This window comes from Suncus etruscus, chromosome 4, assembly GCF_024139225.1.
Source record: "Suncus etruscus isolate mSunEtr1 chromosome 4, mSunEtr1.pri.cur, whole genome shotgun sequence".
NCBI lineage: Eukaryota > Metazoa > Chordata > Mammalia > Eulipotyphla > Soricidae > Suncus > Suncus etruscus.
This window is the reverse complement of record NC_064851.1, coordinates 152,976,312-152,993,599: the sequence shown is the minus strand read 5'-3', so window position 1 is coordinate 152,993,599 and position 17,288 is coordinate 152,976,312. Positions and strand designations below refer to the sequence as shown.

Here is a 17,288-nt window from a genome sequence, read left to right as displayed (position 1 = left end):
GTTTCAGTGCATTAAGAGCTCCTAAAGGAATTTTACTACTGTTGTACAAATTTTTTCCAAACTGAGGGTCATATCTTGCTAACACAGTGGTTTAGAATCCTTTAAAAAGACAAAAAACTCTTTAAAAATGCCCCAACCTTATTCTAGAAGAGCAATGATTTGAGATATCATCTTTAACTTAAGTGAAGACAGTAATAGGACAGAATAACATCACATCCCCAGCATTCTTTATACCCTGGGAACAAATCCATGGACTTATCCAAGACTTGATGGTGCTCCTAAAAGATTGATGTAAAAATTTAACACAATTCTCCCAACCACTTTCCCCTTTCTTTAAACAAGTAACACAAACAAAACATTGTTATGCTAGGTTAAAAGGGAAGTACTGACAAATACCACTCCAGTCAAATAATCTTTAATGATAAGGCACATCCTGAAAAAATAAAAATGATTTTGGCGATGCCTAACAAATACAGTTCTGATTTTTGTTTGGAGGGAAGTTTCTTTTGTTGGTGGTGGTTGGTTTAATTTTGGATCAACATTAAAATCAATACAGCAGCAGGAATAGTCTTAGTATTCTTGGCTCATGACTGGTTAGAATGAAAGGAGCATTATTAGGGTAGGAAAAACACATCAGTCTTATTCCCTTTGCTCTGCACCTTGCTCAAAAAAAAACTTACATGCCAGAACTCTCTAGACCACTTTTAGGAACACAGAATCGGCCAAAATAAGACTGAATTCAAACAACTGAATTAAAACAGAATGCTATGGGAATTCTTTAGTTTAATATATTAGAGTAATAAAATAATTTAATAATAAAATAATATTTAATTCAACGGTATTTTATTTAATAATATTTAGTAACAATAAATTTAGAACACATATTAATAAGATTGGAAAATATTTTTCCTTGAATCTTGGCCCTGAGTGCTTTACATGGGGAAGGTCAATAGTACTGAATACCATTCTAGTCTGAATTTCCTCAATACGCTCAATACTTCTGTCTTCTCCCTTCCATAAATCAGAATAAAATTTTTAAAGAATGTACATTTGTTATATAAAAATTAATGGACATGTGCTTTGTCAACAATTCAGCAATTTTTTTTCATAGCATACATGCCATTATCAACAACAACCAATTATAAAATTGCCAATTCAAACTTCAGATACACAAAATTAGATCAGAGAAAAATATGAAAAGAATAAAAATGAAATCAGGTAGCCCAGAATAGTACTCTTAGTACTGATCTAGGAGTAAGGAGATTAATTTCTGGTACAGAATATGTCATTAGTCAATCATGAAACTTCAGTTAAGTCAATCACCACTAGTCTCTGAGACTTAGTGTAAAGCAAGATTTTTCCAGCTACCTTGAAGCTATAAAATGTCTTTCTTCAATTCTTTCAAAGCATCAAGAAGATAGAGGATAAAGAAAAGTATGGCATCACTTTTACAAAAGAAAGTTATTTTCTGCACTACATGCATTTCCTCCCCTCTCCCTCCACCTTTAGTACCCACAAGAAGAGCACTGTAGACCCACTGTGCACCTCAGGCCCTCTGAGCACAAGGTTCCCAGCACCACTGGGCTGAGCAACTATACACCAATGGACTCAAGCATTGAGTCAGTCAGAGCATTTGGTCACGTAATGCAGGGCAGTGGTCCTGGGCCCTCTATTGCTAGAATCCCTTTCACCACCACCACCACCGCCTGCCATGGCAACCATAATTTATTTATGATTTCTTTATTTGATTTGTTTTTGGACCACATTCAGCACCGCTCGGATTACTCCTGGGTCTGTGCTCAGAAATCACTTCTGACAAGGATCAGTGTTACTCCTGACTCTGCTTAGAGATAACTACTGTGAGGATAGGATGCCCAGAGATCAAACCCCGGCATCAACCGCATGCAAGGCAAACACCTAACATGCTGTGCAACAGCAATGGCCCCATAAAATTCATCATCTGATCTTCATTTCCTTACCCTTCCCTGAAATTCTCTCCAAACTCAAGGGGTCAGTTTTGGCTATTTTTGCTCTGCAATATAAATAAATCTCACTCATCCAAATTGGAATTTCAGTGAATTTAACTCTATGCCTGTGCTATGGTTTTTTTCCTGTAATCAAAATTGATATTTATCAAAGATGACAGTGAAACAAAAAGATTAAAGTGTCTACCTCTATTCACCTTACCTTTATGATTCTTAGCTAAATAAGATTCACATGTTTATCTAAGCTCCCTATTTTGCAGAGAAGTAGTAGTTTCCCAACAATTCAAAATAGTCTTCCACTCTATAAAATCTGTGTTCTTTTCATTACTTCTTGTAGGGCTCCAACAATACAACTAAGATCCTCTAATCCATTCTCATTGAAATTAGAATAGAAACTGATGCAACAGTATGTTTCAAACTTACCAAACTTACATATGTTCATTCAATAGCTATAAACCAATAAGCTGGCTATAAAATATTTAACATAGAACATACTACTCAACATATACCTGGTAAACTAAATGAAAATCTATAAGAAGAATATGGCTTAAAAATACCACGACTTTTTCACACAGATTAAAACAGCTTTAACCCTGTTTAACTTTTGCCTCCACTTCCCTAATACACAAAAGCAATTAATTCAGGAAAAATATACCAAAAATAAATTCACAAAGCTGTTGAAAAGTTTAACACTCTGAAACCACTGGTGAAGGTGCTAAAATATAACTAAACAGAGGATGAGCTAAAAAGGAACACTGGAGAAGCTACAATTAAGGAATCAGTAAAAAAAAAAAATAGTCATGGAATACACAAACTATCTTAGTTTTCATTTTTGTATAGAAATTTAACTCCTAACAGATAAAATTAATATATATTACCATGAACAAGTATCGGCTGTCAAATACCCAGCTACTCATATATTACCCATCATCCAGAAATTTAAAGATTGCACAAAGGGATATATTCTGTAGAGATAAAAGGCCTAAAAGGGACCCTGTATGCCAACATATCCAACACCTCAATTTATAGTTAAGGGATGAACTCTCTGGATTAGTTAAAGATTAACCAACGTGAAAAAATAAAGATCCATCTTTGGTGCTTACACCTACTCAACAATTGCTCAGGTCTCATCTTATATACACTTAACACAGCGTAACAACATCCAATACAGTGGTAAGCACTAAATCTGCCCCTAAACACTGCCCCTTAAACTCAAATGTTTTTGCTCATATAATTTGTGAAATGCTTTTCAAATATATTCCACAACTCATATTTTAAATGTGAAAATTACTACAAAGACACCACAAAAATTAATTTAAAATAATGAAACTAATACTTCCCCAGAAAGCAAGTTCTGGGGTGCTTTTCACATAGATGGAGTCGCTTGGAATCATCCAACCCATTGAGGATGTCCCACTGGAAATAGCCCATCACAATTCCACCATCTGTTGAGACACTTAGGACATCTTGCTGTGCTCCTGCAGATGCTCTCTCCAGAAACTGACCACCTTCTTTTATGCGCTGCTGTATCATTGGAGTGAGAGGCATTTCAAAGCTAAAATAACTATCAGGCTCTGAGTATAATGTCTCCAACGACTCAGCACTATAATATAAAGAAGTGTTATCCAAAATGGTTTCGAACTGGGAGCTGTACACATCAGTGGAGTCCTCTGTATACCCTGGTCCAAGCACATCACCATTTTCTTCCCTAAAATGTTCCTCTTGCTCAAGAATCCTGGAAAATAAGAATTTTGATATTAGACTAATTTTTTTATTTATTTCCACTTGAAATAAAAAACGACAATATTCTGTTGAGCTTGTACTTTACGCATTGGTATTATGTTTATCTTTAAAGAAAATTTCAGATTAATACTCTATATGTACTCTAATATAAAACTCTAATATGTAGTAAAGTACTAATATGCTTTCCAGTAATGAGGTCTATGCTAATTTCCAAGGATATAATGCATTTGGTCCAGTGAATATTTGAATAAACTATTGAATATCTCATTTTCACCAAACTAGATTCAACTATCTCATGTTAGAGCTCCCATCTTTTTTAATTTTTACAGAAGCAAATTTTTTGTGAATATACACTAAATGTTCATTATTTCCAATGAATTAATCATTATCTTCCAATTTAACACCACAGAGAACTCTATTAGAATTCAAAGGCTGCCCTCTGCTGACAATAAGGCAACATTACTGAGATTTTTAAAATCCAAACTCACAAAGTAAATAATAATGAGAAAATATGTCAAATATTATCTAAAATAAAATAACTCTTACAAGTCTAGTAAAAACTAGACATAACTTACAAGTTAATATACTTTGAAGTGAAATTGTTTATATAAAGTCATGTTATTTTATATATTAAAATGAGCAATCAGATATAAGTAAAGCTTTAAATTTTCATTAAAATCATGCAGTCAAAATTAGAAAAATCTAAAAAAAATATTAGAAAAATCTTAAACTGTATTCCACGTACATGCATTATAGTGTGGCATGTTAGGCATGTTAGGCAACTTAGTCTCTCTGTGATTCAAGTTTCTATAAATAGGAGTATAATAAATAGAACAGCCTCATTAAGTAATTCATATTCTTAGATTTATGTTCAACAATACAGACTGTAGGTTATTTTTAAAATATTGAAAGTCTACCACATGTGAATTCTGTTCAGATTTTAACCACTCATTGTATTTCATTTCTCATTGTATTTGGAGTAAAAATAAAATTCACTTTTATTTACTTCTTCCTACCCCTTCACATTCACTCGTCACCTGTTCTCTCTCTTTCTCTCTCTCTCTATCTTTCTCTCTCTCTCTCTCTCTCTCTCTCTCTCACACACACACACACACACACACACACAAATTCTTACTTCCCTTCCTTTTCCATATTCCAGTAACTAAGGTAAAATTTCAGAACTCTGAGTTTCCATGAGGCCTTTGTTTTTAAAGAAACCCAGAAAGTATACATGATATGTCATGCTGTACCACCCCATTGCACATGCTTTACCCTTCACCTTTTGCCTTCTTCCAGTCCCAGTCATAAAGCTTTCTCTAGCCCATCAAATGAATTAACCTCTCTCTTCTTTCCAAATGATTCTCTCTAGTGTATATTTGTCCTTTTCTTTAGGGAACGTAAGACATATTGACATATTTTATTTATGTATATTTAATTCATGTATTTGTGGTGTTAGTATTTCTCTTCAGCAATAAATGCTATGAAAATAGTGCCACAAGACTTGCATATATATTTTTAAAACTTGTGAAAGGAAATGAAGGTAAGGAGTATGGGAAGAATAGAGGAATTAATAATCTGTACTTGACCATAAAAAAATAATGACTTTGCTAAAAGAACTCAATGGTCGAATTATACAAGTAAGGGAAGTACAGAGTGATTAACTGTTTCCACTTTATTCAGACATTAAATAGTTATGGATATTGAAAAAATGGATAAGTACAAAGACCAATCAGAATCCAAGTTAACTTTTTAATCATAACAGATGCTACTTAGAGTAAAGGATTCCAAATTAAATGTAATCACCACAACTCAGAGAGACTACTTCGAATCCCTAACCTTTCTTAATCTAGAATATGGAGTCAGTTGAAACCCAGAATGTATGTGTGTTTCTGTGTGCACATATTTCAATGATTATAAGATATATCTTAAAGAGTCCAAATCTTTTCATTATTTATAGTAACGTGGAGAGATCTGTTATCCTGATGTTTGAAACCCGTCAAATTTAGAAATAAAATCACATAGTTTAGTATTCACAGCTGCTCTATAAACCTGCTTCCATAGCACTATGACTAATGGGAAACTTTATAAAAGGCTAACTTTAATATTTTAGAATGAAGCTAGATTCAAGCAAGTGCTTTTCCATTCTGTATTAACAATTACCTGTAATATTATGAATGAAGTTCTCAGAGTCAAATACAGAATATCATTAATAATAGAGTATGCCAGACATCACAACTATAGGATCCTGTAGGAGCTTACCTCTCCTTGTCTATATCCAGTTCAGCTTTCTTCTCAATATATTCTTTGCTTTCCTTTAGAAAGACTTCATCCTCCCCACTCTCAACAAGAGGTGCAGGGGAAAAGGTGCCTGAGCTCTCAGAGGGAACTTTCCAGTTTTTATTCCAAGTGTTTTCAGTTAAACCAATTGAATTAAGAAAAACAGAAGATGACCTGGGATGGCTTGGTACCTGGGAAAACTCTTTATTTTCCATAGAAGTTGGTTTCTCCAGTGATGTTTCAAAATCCACAGAATGACATATCTCTTTGTTTTCTCCTCCTGTCCACAATATTTTTACTTCTTGAAATTCCACATGCTTGACCCGGCATGAATGGTCCAGAGATTTTCCTGAATGTTTTCTCTCCATATCACATCTTCTGTCTCTCAAAACACCAACACTGCCTTTTGTGTTATGGCTATTAGTTGGCTTCCCCACAGAGGCCAGTGAACAAGTTGGCTCTTTTAATGCTTTTCTTGAATTAGTTGTTTGGGAAAGTTGGGCCTGAGCTTCTCTACTTAATGGTGTAGATAAATCCTTATGGACTCTTGGGTGAAAACTTTCCTTGGTCATAATTTCAGCTGAAACAGTAGTATGTGGTGATCTTTCCTGTACAACAGGGAAATGTTTGTTGATTCTTTGTAATCCCTGACAAAGAATCTCTGGCTCTTTATCCATGGACTGAACAGAAAAAGTAGAAACCACATCTTTATTCAATACCTTTGTTGCCTGTAAAGTTCCTAAATTTGATCTGATTTCTGTGGCTTTTGCAGCTGTTATTAAAGAGTCAGTAGGTTGTAGGCTTTGTTCCTTGAGGAGAGTTCCAGAGGGGGGCTCACTGGCATCTTTTGGTCCTTCTACACCACTATCAAATCCAGATTCCTGACCAGCAAGAGCAGTCGTGACCTGCTCTTGAGGGCAGCATGGTAGAGATTCTGCATCAAGTTCAACAGAAGCTTCCAGGCCTTTTCCACTTTCCTCCATTGTCCCGTACTCTGGAAACTCATTAGTGACATTTGGTGGGAGTAAAGTACTTCCTCCATGATCACCTACAAACACAATAAAAGGGCATATGACATGTTTTGTACGCATTCCAAATTTAGCAGTAAATAGCCACATACATATCAGACACACTCTATTGTTTTACTTTATTCTTTCACTGTCTTTTCTCCTCGTCTCCCCAACTCTCAGATGCTACAACAATACTTCTCATAATCTTGCTATTAAACTATTACATTAGCTAAATAAATATCCAAATGATATATATTATATATGTTTCATATACATATATACTTCTTATATATAAGTATATATACTTATATAAGTATATATAAGTATATAAATAAGTATACTTATATTATATATTTACACATATATACTTATATTCTTCTTATAAACTTTTGAGTATATAGGAAGAAAATCTAAGGACACAATGATAAGCACTGTATTTAATCCTACTACTAATGGAGTCTGACACATGCTGTTGACACATGCTGCCTCTGCAAAGCAAGATAAAAATAAGGTCATTTGTCAGTCTCCAAATATTAGTCACAAAATAACAACTGAAATATCTATTTCAAAGTGTGATATAATCTACCTAACAATACCCGTTCACTACGTGAAATTCTTAAAAGGACTCCTGGGGAGAAAGAAAATACTTAAAGTGAGTAAGTGGAGGTTAGAGCAGTATTATGAGGGCAGGGCACTTGTCTTGCATGCATCTGTGCCCTAAAGAGCATTTCCTGAAGTGATCCCTGAATGCAGAGGCATGAGTGCCCTAAGCACAGCTGAATAGCCAAAAATACAAGGTAATTTATTTAAAAGGTTTCTGCATTGAATTCTGAGTTCTGCAAAGTTATATCTCACAGGTATTAACAAACTGACATTTAGAGTCCACTCTTATATACTCATATATATAGAGTGATGTGAAAGGAATGACTAACAAGTAAATCCAAAAACATAAATGGAATAGTGAACATATCAGTGACCTGTAGGCAATCGCACCCTAAATGGTAGGCCAAACATAGCTTCCATCTTGCTCCTCAACTTCCATGGGAGAACCACAAATGAACACAAAGAAGCTATGAGACCTAGAGATGCCAAAGCCTGTGAGCCACCCTTCCCCAAATACAGCAGACCATGCAGAGCTGTTACTACAATCACTACATGCATCCTAAACAAACACTCTCAAACTTGGAATCACCAAGTGCCCGTGCCTAACCTAATAAACTGTACTTCCCACAATACAACAATAATAAAGAATAAGCAAAGAAATTCGGCCATATCAACAATAATGAGAAAACTTAGAAAGATCCTTGGGTACCTCAGATCTTTCTAAGCTTCCTACAGTTATATGATGTAAAAGGATCACTTGAACAGAAAATAAATAAGGTCTAAGAAATTCTGTTGGAAAAAATTGAAATAAGTCATTAAAACACAAAGAAAAATGCTAGGGAATATATTAAGGACCTTAAGTCCAAAATTAAAGACCCCTTTTAATGTTTCTAGTAACAGTAAATGGGCCCCATGGATACCAATCAGCATCTATATTTCAGATCTCAAGACTGAAGTGAAAAAGTGAGCATCATCTGAGAGAGAATTGTCTTTAATTATTTCTCCTTTATTTTATTTATTTTTATAAGACTTATTTTTAAGCCTCATAGGGAAATGCTTTAATATAACAATAAAGTAAAATCAGTAGCTTTCCCCAATATCTTAGAGTTTATGAATTAATTAATTTTCATATCTATATATGTGGTTTGAGGGCTACACGGGAGATACTCAGGGGTTACTCTGAGCTCTGAGCTCAGAAACTACTTCTGGAAGGCTTGGAAATAATATGGGATAATAGGATCAAAAGTGGGTTGATCACACATAAGGCAAAAACATGTCCCCTGTTCTATTGCTCCAGCCTCAATTTCCATATATATAGCTTTTTGGGCCACACCAGGTGACACTCATGGGTTACTTCGGGCTATGTGCTGAGAAATCGCTCCTGGCTTGGGGGACCATATGGGACTCCATAAGATCGAACCACGGTCCGTCCTAGGTTAGCATGTGCAAGGCAAATGCCCTACCGCTTGTGCCACCACTCTGGCCCCAATTTCTCTATATCTCTTAAGCAATGATTTCTATGTATTATATTCAGTTCTCATTACCAAAGATAAAACAGCCACATAAGCCACTTAAGCCATTAAAATACTGTGTTATTCTGTATCCAAGATAGTGGTGATGACTGCCTATCATTGTGAATATGCTTAATACCACAAAATTATACATTTAAAATGGTTAAATTAGTCTACTTTATGTTATGTGTTCTTTACCACATTAAAATATTGGTATAATAGTTTATATTTTTATGTGAAAAGGGAAAAAAGTACAGTAGCACCTTTCTGTAGCAGAATGAATGAAACTAAAATTGATCAGTGACCTTGAAGACAAGGTGCAAAACTCTAGAGAAGAGTTAACAGAAAAGAAATTGAAAAAGATTAACAGAATCTATGGTAGTTTATGAAATATTTGTTTAAATATTTAATAAATGTAAATAATCAAATATTTAAATATTTGGTTATTTTCATGAAAATCTATCATTTTACCTATGATATTTTAAGAATACCTGAGAATTATAGGAATCTCAGAAAAGAGCAAAAAGGAAAAGAGGAAGAACCATTAGTTGAAAAATAATAGTTCTGAACTTCATCAAACTCAAGAGAGAGACCAGTGTACTGATACAGGAAGTTTTCAGTGTGTAGTGCCAATAAACGTAAAACTAAATACAACACCAACAAACATACTACAATCAAATTATCAAGAATAATAAAGATAAATATGAACTTACAAATGGTAAGAAAGAAGGAAAGATTCATACAAGAGAACAGAAAACAAAGTTCATGTCATATTTCTCATATAAAAACTCAACCAGAACCAAGACAAAGGAAATATATATTCAAAATACTAAATAAAGGAATCTCTAGTTAAAAAGTCTCTATCCTGAAATGTTTTTCAAATTACTCATATTTGGAGGAGTGATTTAAAATTTAGAAAAACAATAACTAAGTGCATTTATTACATCTTAACAAGCATTGGTAGAGAACTTACTATCTTCCCATGAGAAAATTAATGACAAATGGCAAAATAATCAAAATTCCTGTAAAGAAAGATAAAAAAATGTCTCTATATCAATAATTTCTATAAATGTCAATGGACTTAAGTCTCTTATTAAAAGGCATGTGTTGTTGTCAGAGATATGACTAGTATAAAGTATAAAGTATTTGCTTGTATGTAGCAAACTCCAATGCGATTGCCAGCATTACACACAGTCCCCAAAAACCACTGAGCATGTTTCCTAGCACTGAAGCAATAATAAGCCCTGAACACTGCTAGATAGGCATCCCCATTCCCCTCCAAAATTGCAGAGTAGCTGGATGAATCAGGGAATAAAATCTTACCTTCCACTACTCAAAAGAAAAAGAGAGAGAAATCTAAATAAATTAGATCAGAAATACAAAGATAAAAAGGATAGAAGTCAACATAGATCTCATAAGTTACAATGAATAAATTTATCCTATTAAGATGAAATCTAAAAATCAACTTCCTTTTTTCCTAACTGTTTAAGAATCAATAAAAATGTAAAATTTACACATTTTCACACCAAAACCATAAATCAAATCTTATACATTGCTACAGAATAAAATAGAAAAAGGAAATGGAAAAGTATTACATGTTCATGAATAGGACGAATTAACATTATCAAAAAAAAAATCATCCTACCCAAAGCACTAAACTAACTCTATTAAGTCCCCAAATGTCAGAACTATTCTGAGTGGGGGAGAAAAGTATTGCACTTTTTGACTTTAAATTATACTATAGGGAGCAAAAAGATAGTACAGTAGGTAGAGCAATTCCATTGCATATGGCCAATCTGGGTTCTATCCCTGGCATTATACTAGCATGAGTAATTCCTGAGTACAGAACCAGAGTAACCACTGAGTAACCACACCTAGTGTGGCCCAAAGCCTAATAATAATGATAATGATAATAATAATAATATATATTATAAAGCTGTGGTAATAAAAATTGTGTGAAACTGGAATAAATACATTTATCATACCAATGAAACAGAATGTGAGCACAGAAATAAAACCTAAGACTAAGACTAAGACTGTGGACATTTTACTTAAGACAAAATAACTGGGTGTATGAAGTCGAACCAAGGAAAGCCTCTTTAACAAATGGTACTGTGGAAACTGGACAGCCACATGAGGGAAAAAATGAAGCTAGCTCAATATCTCACACTGTACACGAAATTCAATTAAAGTGATTTAAAAGACTCAAAATTAGACTATAACTCACAAAATACATTGAGGGATATCTAGGCAAATCTATCCAAGATATGAACTTCAGAGACATCTTCAATAATTTGACTCCATTAACAAAGATAAGAAAAATAAAAAATAGGACTATATCAAATTAAAAACTTCTTACATGGCAAAAGAAATTTGGTCTACAATAAAAATACTAACTGGGAGTAATATTGTGCTGTGGGGAAGGGAGACAAATTTTTAAACTTCAAAGCAAAATTCTACCTACCAGAGTCTACTACTGTGTAAAGACCCAGGGGAAAGTGAACATCGCCAGGTCAGTCTGGAAACAAAGCTTTCAACTGAGGTCTTGGGGGATAAGATGAATACACAATACTCTAAGTTATTGGACAACAGTGAGATTTACTTCATATACTTATTTTGTTTCTATAGACTTATTCAGATCAAGTTCAGTAGTAAAGTTAAATGAAGATAACCGAGGCCTTGAGGCAGCAGAAGAGTTAGTTCTCACCTAGGTGTTTCTCAAAATGCAAACTCGAGTACCATTTCAGATCTTCCTACTCAGAATCTGTAGGAGTTGGAGAAATAGTACAGGAAGTAGGAAAGACACTTGCAGCCAACTCAAGTTCAATACTTCAATCCCTGACGCCCCCACATGGTCCCCTGATACACATCAGAAGTAATCTCTAAGAGCGGAGACAGGAGTAAAGACCAATCACTTGTGCCCCTCCCCAAAAAACCTATAGACCTCAAAGAACCCCAGGTCCTGGGGGTTTCATAAACACAGTAAAATATGAAAAGCAATTCTCAATATCAGGGCCATAGATATAGCATGGAGGTAGGGTGTTTGCCTTGCATGCAGAAGGATAGTGGTCCGAATCCCGGCATCCAATATGGTCCCCCGAGCCTGCCAGGAGCGATTTCTGAGCACAGAGCCAGGAGTAACCCCTGAGAGCAGCCAAGTGTGATCCAAAAACCAAAAAATTAAAGAAAGAAATTCTCAATATCTAAGTGTTCTAATTATTTCTAAATGGTATCCTTATTATTCTTTAAAAAATAAAGCTCAAAAATGCATACCTCCAAACTGAAAGGTCCAAGTATCCAATCAAACAAAAAGTTATAAAAATAAATTAGAATCTGTCCTCCAATTATTTTGATATTTTTCAAGAAATGAATATTGCCCTTTAGTTCATAGTAAATTACTCTATAAATGATAATTGATTATTCTGATGCAAGAGGGCATATAAATTCTAAAATAACTAAAAATGTAAATTTAAGCATTAGTAAAATTCAATAACATCTTCACACAGTCTTAAGGAAACAACATTGGAGATTAGGGGGAAATGGCAGAGGTAAGCTGTTTCAATTTCTAAAAAACAAGATATTTTTGCAGGCTTCAACTATTCATGTATTACTTTGTAAAGTAATTGTTTTGAGCAATTAATTTATGAGGTATAATCAAAAGGGATCTAAAGCCTATAATCTACTTTCAATGAGTAAAGTTTGACATTCTGATTATGTTATAAGTCATTTATAACCTATACACAAAAAAAATCACTTTACCTTTATTCTTTACATTTATTGTTCATAAATGTAATAACATACTTGTCTTGTTCTCTGTTGTCTAAAAGTATATGTCATTAGACACAGACTTCAAAATGTGTAATAAGCAGTATGATAAAAGAACAATAACATCCTCTATTTCAGTGAATAGTTTTTATTTGAAATTATTAAAAAATTACTAAATATTACTAAACTAAAATAAACTATTCAAAAGAGTTTTTATTTCAGGGAAAGGAGTGATGGCGCAGTAGTATGGTGTTTGCCTTGCACACGGCTAATCCAGGACAGACCGCAGTTCGATCCTCCTGTTCGATCCCTGGGCCCCCCCATGTCGTCCCCCAAGCCAGGAGCAATTTCTGAGCACATAGCCAGGAATAACCCCTGAGTGTCACTGGGTGTGACCCAAAAATTAAAAAAAGTTTTTATTTAAATAAATTAAGAAAGAAGTGAGTGAAGAGAGAAAGAGAAAGAGGGCAGAGGAGAGAGCAATGTTTAAGAGAGAACCCAGTCTTTTCAGAGGGGAAACAGCAGAGGATAAAGAATTTAAGTGTCCAAAAAAACACAAGAGTGGAAGTAAAAAAGACATTCTCTAGTTTAACAATGGAGAGTTTACAGAAACACACTTCCCTTTGTCAATAAGAATTCTATCAAATAGAAAGATGACCACTTAGTCAAAAATTTCACAAATATTAAAAACTAGAAAACGGGCCGGAGAGATAGCACAGTGGCATTTGCCTTGCAAGCAGCCGTCCCAGGACCTAAAGTGGTTGGTTCAAATCCTGGCGTCCCATATGGTCCCTGTGCCTGCCAGGAACTATTCCTGAGCAGATAGCCAGGAGTAACCCCTGAGCACCGCCAGGTGTGGCCCCAAAAACAAAAAACAAACAAACAAACAAACAAAAAACTAGAAGACAAAGTTTCAATTTAACAAGCAGTCCGCTTGCTAAACTAAATTAGAATATAAATTAAAAAATCCAAACAATTCCACGATAAGCATAATCCCTATAATGATTTTATGTCTGATAATTAGAATTCCAATAACACGGATAACTCAGATTTGCAGTTAACATAAAAAGTTATATAAAAATAAAATAGAAGAATAATCCAATTTATTTTTACAAAGCAATAGCAAGTATATTTAGTATGATAAAAATAGCAAAAAAGGAGAATGAGTAAAAAGAATTTATCAAGTGATTAAGTACATGATATTCTAGTACATGCTCTTTGCCCTAACAAAATCACATTTTATCTTATTTTTTGGAAAAGACATCTATATGTAAATCAAGGATGCTGGCTATTATCTAGTCATTAATAACTTTAAAACAGCTAAGACATTAGTAGGTTGCAAAAAACTAGGAAGGGGTCTGTCAAGGCAAGTTATTTGAGTGTAAATATAGATAGACTGCTTTGTTTATTCAATACTTTCACCCTGTTGTTTAATATTTATTCTTTTTTTACCTCAAACTGAATTTCACATACTAATGATTCAGAACCCAGTTTGTTCCATTATGTTCTAATCTCTAGTATAATTATACTAGTTTACTATTCCAGTCAATTTTAGAAGGAGTTTTGTAAATGCAGAAGCAGCCCATCAGAGCTGGAAGGCAAGAGCACCCATACCAAGACTGATTTTTACTCATTTTTAAGTAACATCACTACAATGTGTACAGAAGTTATTCACCATGTAGAAATATTCAGCTGTAGAGATAGTACGGCAAGTAGAGAACTTGCCTTGCATACAGCTGACCCAGGTTTGAACCCGAGAACCACATATGATCACCGAGGCTCATCAGAAGTGATCCCAGAGCACAAAATCAGGATAAGACATGAGCACTATACTGTGTGGCCCCAAAACAAGTAAACAAAAAAATAAATATTGGACTGTAAGAGCTGAATGTAAGTCTATAATTAAAATATTTGCTTTTTAAAACGGGTTTTGTTCAAACATCAGTTATCTCCAGGTTTTCTATCCTTCATATTTTTTTTAATTTCACCCTCTAATGCTTTAACTTTCAGCCTCTTAACTTCTGATAGTTTCTCCTTTGATTTCATGCACTCTATCCATTTTCTACTATTTTCTCTTGTTTAGGAGTCCCAACTTTTAAGACACAGTTTTATATTTTAATTTTTTCCAGCCTTATTGACATTTAACTTGCAAGTTAAATTGTGTAAATATATAAGGTTTACAACCTTATCTGGAACACTTATAAGATTACTTACACTTACACTTACAAAATTATTATTAGCATAAGCTTGGCTAGCACTTTTATCAAATCAGATAATTACCTTTCATTAGGTAATGAGAATATTTAAATGTACTATCTTAAGTTGTGAAATATATAATACAATATTAGCTATAATCACTCATATATTGAATGTCCAGAATGCACTCATCTTGTAACCTGCAATATGTACTCTTGGATTCACAACTTCCCAACTCCTACCCTACACAGCCTCTGGTAATGACCATCCTATACACCAGGAAAAAAAAAAAAAACAATATTTAAATATGTCTTAGCAATACTGTCAAGTGATGACATATTTTAAAATATAAAAATATTTTTAAATGACACCATTTTGCTTACAATAAGCTCCTTTCAAGGTAATATGAACACTATACTAATAACAATACATTTTTTATTTGGGGGGAGTGTCACACCTGGTGATGCTTAGAGGTACTCCTCCCTCTGAACTCAGGAATTATTCCTGATGGTACTTGGGGGACCATATGGGAGGCCAGGAATGGAACACAGGCAGTCCCATGAAAGGCAAGGATCCTACCTGCTATATATATAAAATATTTTCACATTCGATAAATTGGCATCACTGTTTCAAAGTAACATTAAAAAGTAGTTTAAAAAATGATGAATCTGAAAGAGCTGTATGCTAAGCAGTGATAACCAACTACAGCTGTAAGTCCCTCTGAACTATCCAGAGAAATATTAATTGGTGTGGCATAAAAATAAGTCAGCTTCCAGTTCTATATAAGTTTCATCTATTCAATATTATCATTGAATACTTTTTATGCTCAGTAAGAAACTTTCAATTTTCTAAACTGGGAGCTAAACACAGGGGATGCATATTGAAATGAACTATAATTTCAAGTCTACCTGAAAGCAAATTTTATGAAAAGTTTACAGTCAAGTCCCTGCATGAGAGAAAAATAAAGTTTAAATTACCCCAAAAGTAATTTTTAGGAGAAAGAAAAAAGTACTACCCCATGAGTAACTTGAGAAATTAAAATATATATTCTAAACCTCTAGGTGACACAACCTTAGTTTAAACTATAGGGTATAATCTACGACTAACATGTGACCAGTCATGTTCTCTTCGATTCAGATTGCCTCTATTCAAAGTTGCACTTCTGGCATACAGATAGTAGAGTTTGAGCTCTTTAAGAGAAGCTCCTCCCTATTCCCAATGTAGGCGTTCAATATTATATCCTAAAACTACAAGATTAGGGTGGTTTCTTTTCGTTATATATGTAATAGACCACAAGCAAGGAGCAGAAATAGATTGTAGCATTGTATGTCCCAAGGTATGCTGGCTGAACAAAATTCCAAAGAAAGTAAATAAAATTAGAAATAAGAATAATGTTTTGCTTTAATTTAAAAATGAAGATTTTAGAAAATGTTATGTCAGATGTTAAAATAAACATTTTCAATTAAAGCTAACGGAGGTACTGGGCAAAACCTTTCAGAGGGCAAATGCATCTTTCTGGTGACTGGGGCACGGGCTTCTCTGGATAAATGCAGCATGCCCTCTCTGTGAGGATCTAGCAAAAACCTTTTCTTGCCCCCAAAAGTCTCCTACTGGGATGGTCAAAGAAATGAATATTAAGCAAAAGCAGTCATCAATACAGAAGGAGAATTCCACAGCAGCATTTACAAACAATAGGTACTTAAAAAAATATGCCTTGCATATACCTACAAATAGAGGATTACTCACAGAGATTACTGTAGCTCCAGCAGTTACCCATTGATCATAGAAAATGACCAGTTCATCAGCTTAATGCTTGAGAAAAGTTAGCTAGAAAAGACGCCAGCTTTTTCAAAATCTGCTGTTCTAGTCAACTGGAAGCACATTAGTTTCAAATTTCCTGGCCGCCCCTTTTGCCCTGCACTGCACACGGTGATGTCAATGGAAGCTCTCTGAGCTTTAGGAACCCTCTCAGAAGAGCTGCCGCCTGGTCCCTCTTACAAAACAGCCCGTGTGTTTGCTCTCCCTCTTTCTGCCTCTTCGCTCTCCACCTTGGCAGCTTACCGAGAACAACCACTGCAGGGCTTTACTAAATTTGTGAAAACTACTTGCAGAAAGATAATTGAGATGACTGGAATCAGTTTGAACGTAATCATTTCCCTAGTGCAGCATCAGGAATCCGGCACTAGCTCCAAGAGGAT

The 17,288-nt window shown here is 34.4% G+C and overlaps 1 protein-coding gene across 1 annotated transcript in view; it reads right to left on the bottom strand.

The window, feature by feature from the left end:
* Positions 1-17,288, bottom strand: part of PSD3 (pleckstrin and Sec7 domain containing 3) — a 319,295-nt gene that overhangs the window by 248,162 nt on the left and 53,845 nt on the right. Inside the window, 3 exon segments of the mRNA XM_049771803.1 lie at positions 3,323-3,370; positions 3,372-3,720; positions 5,988-7,053. Coding sequence (XP_049627760.1) covers positions 3,323-3,370; positions 3,372-3,720; positions 5,988-7,053 — 1,463 coding nt within the window.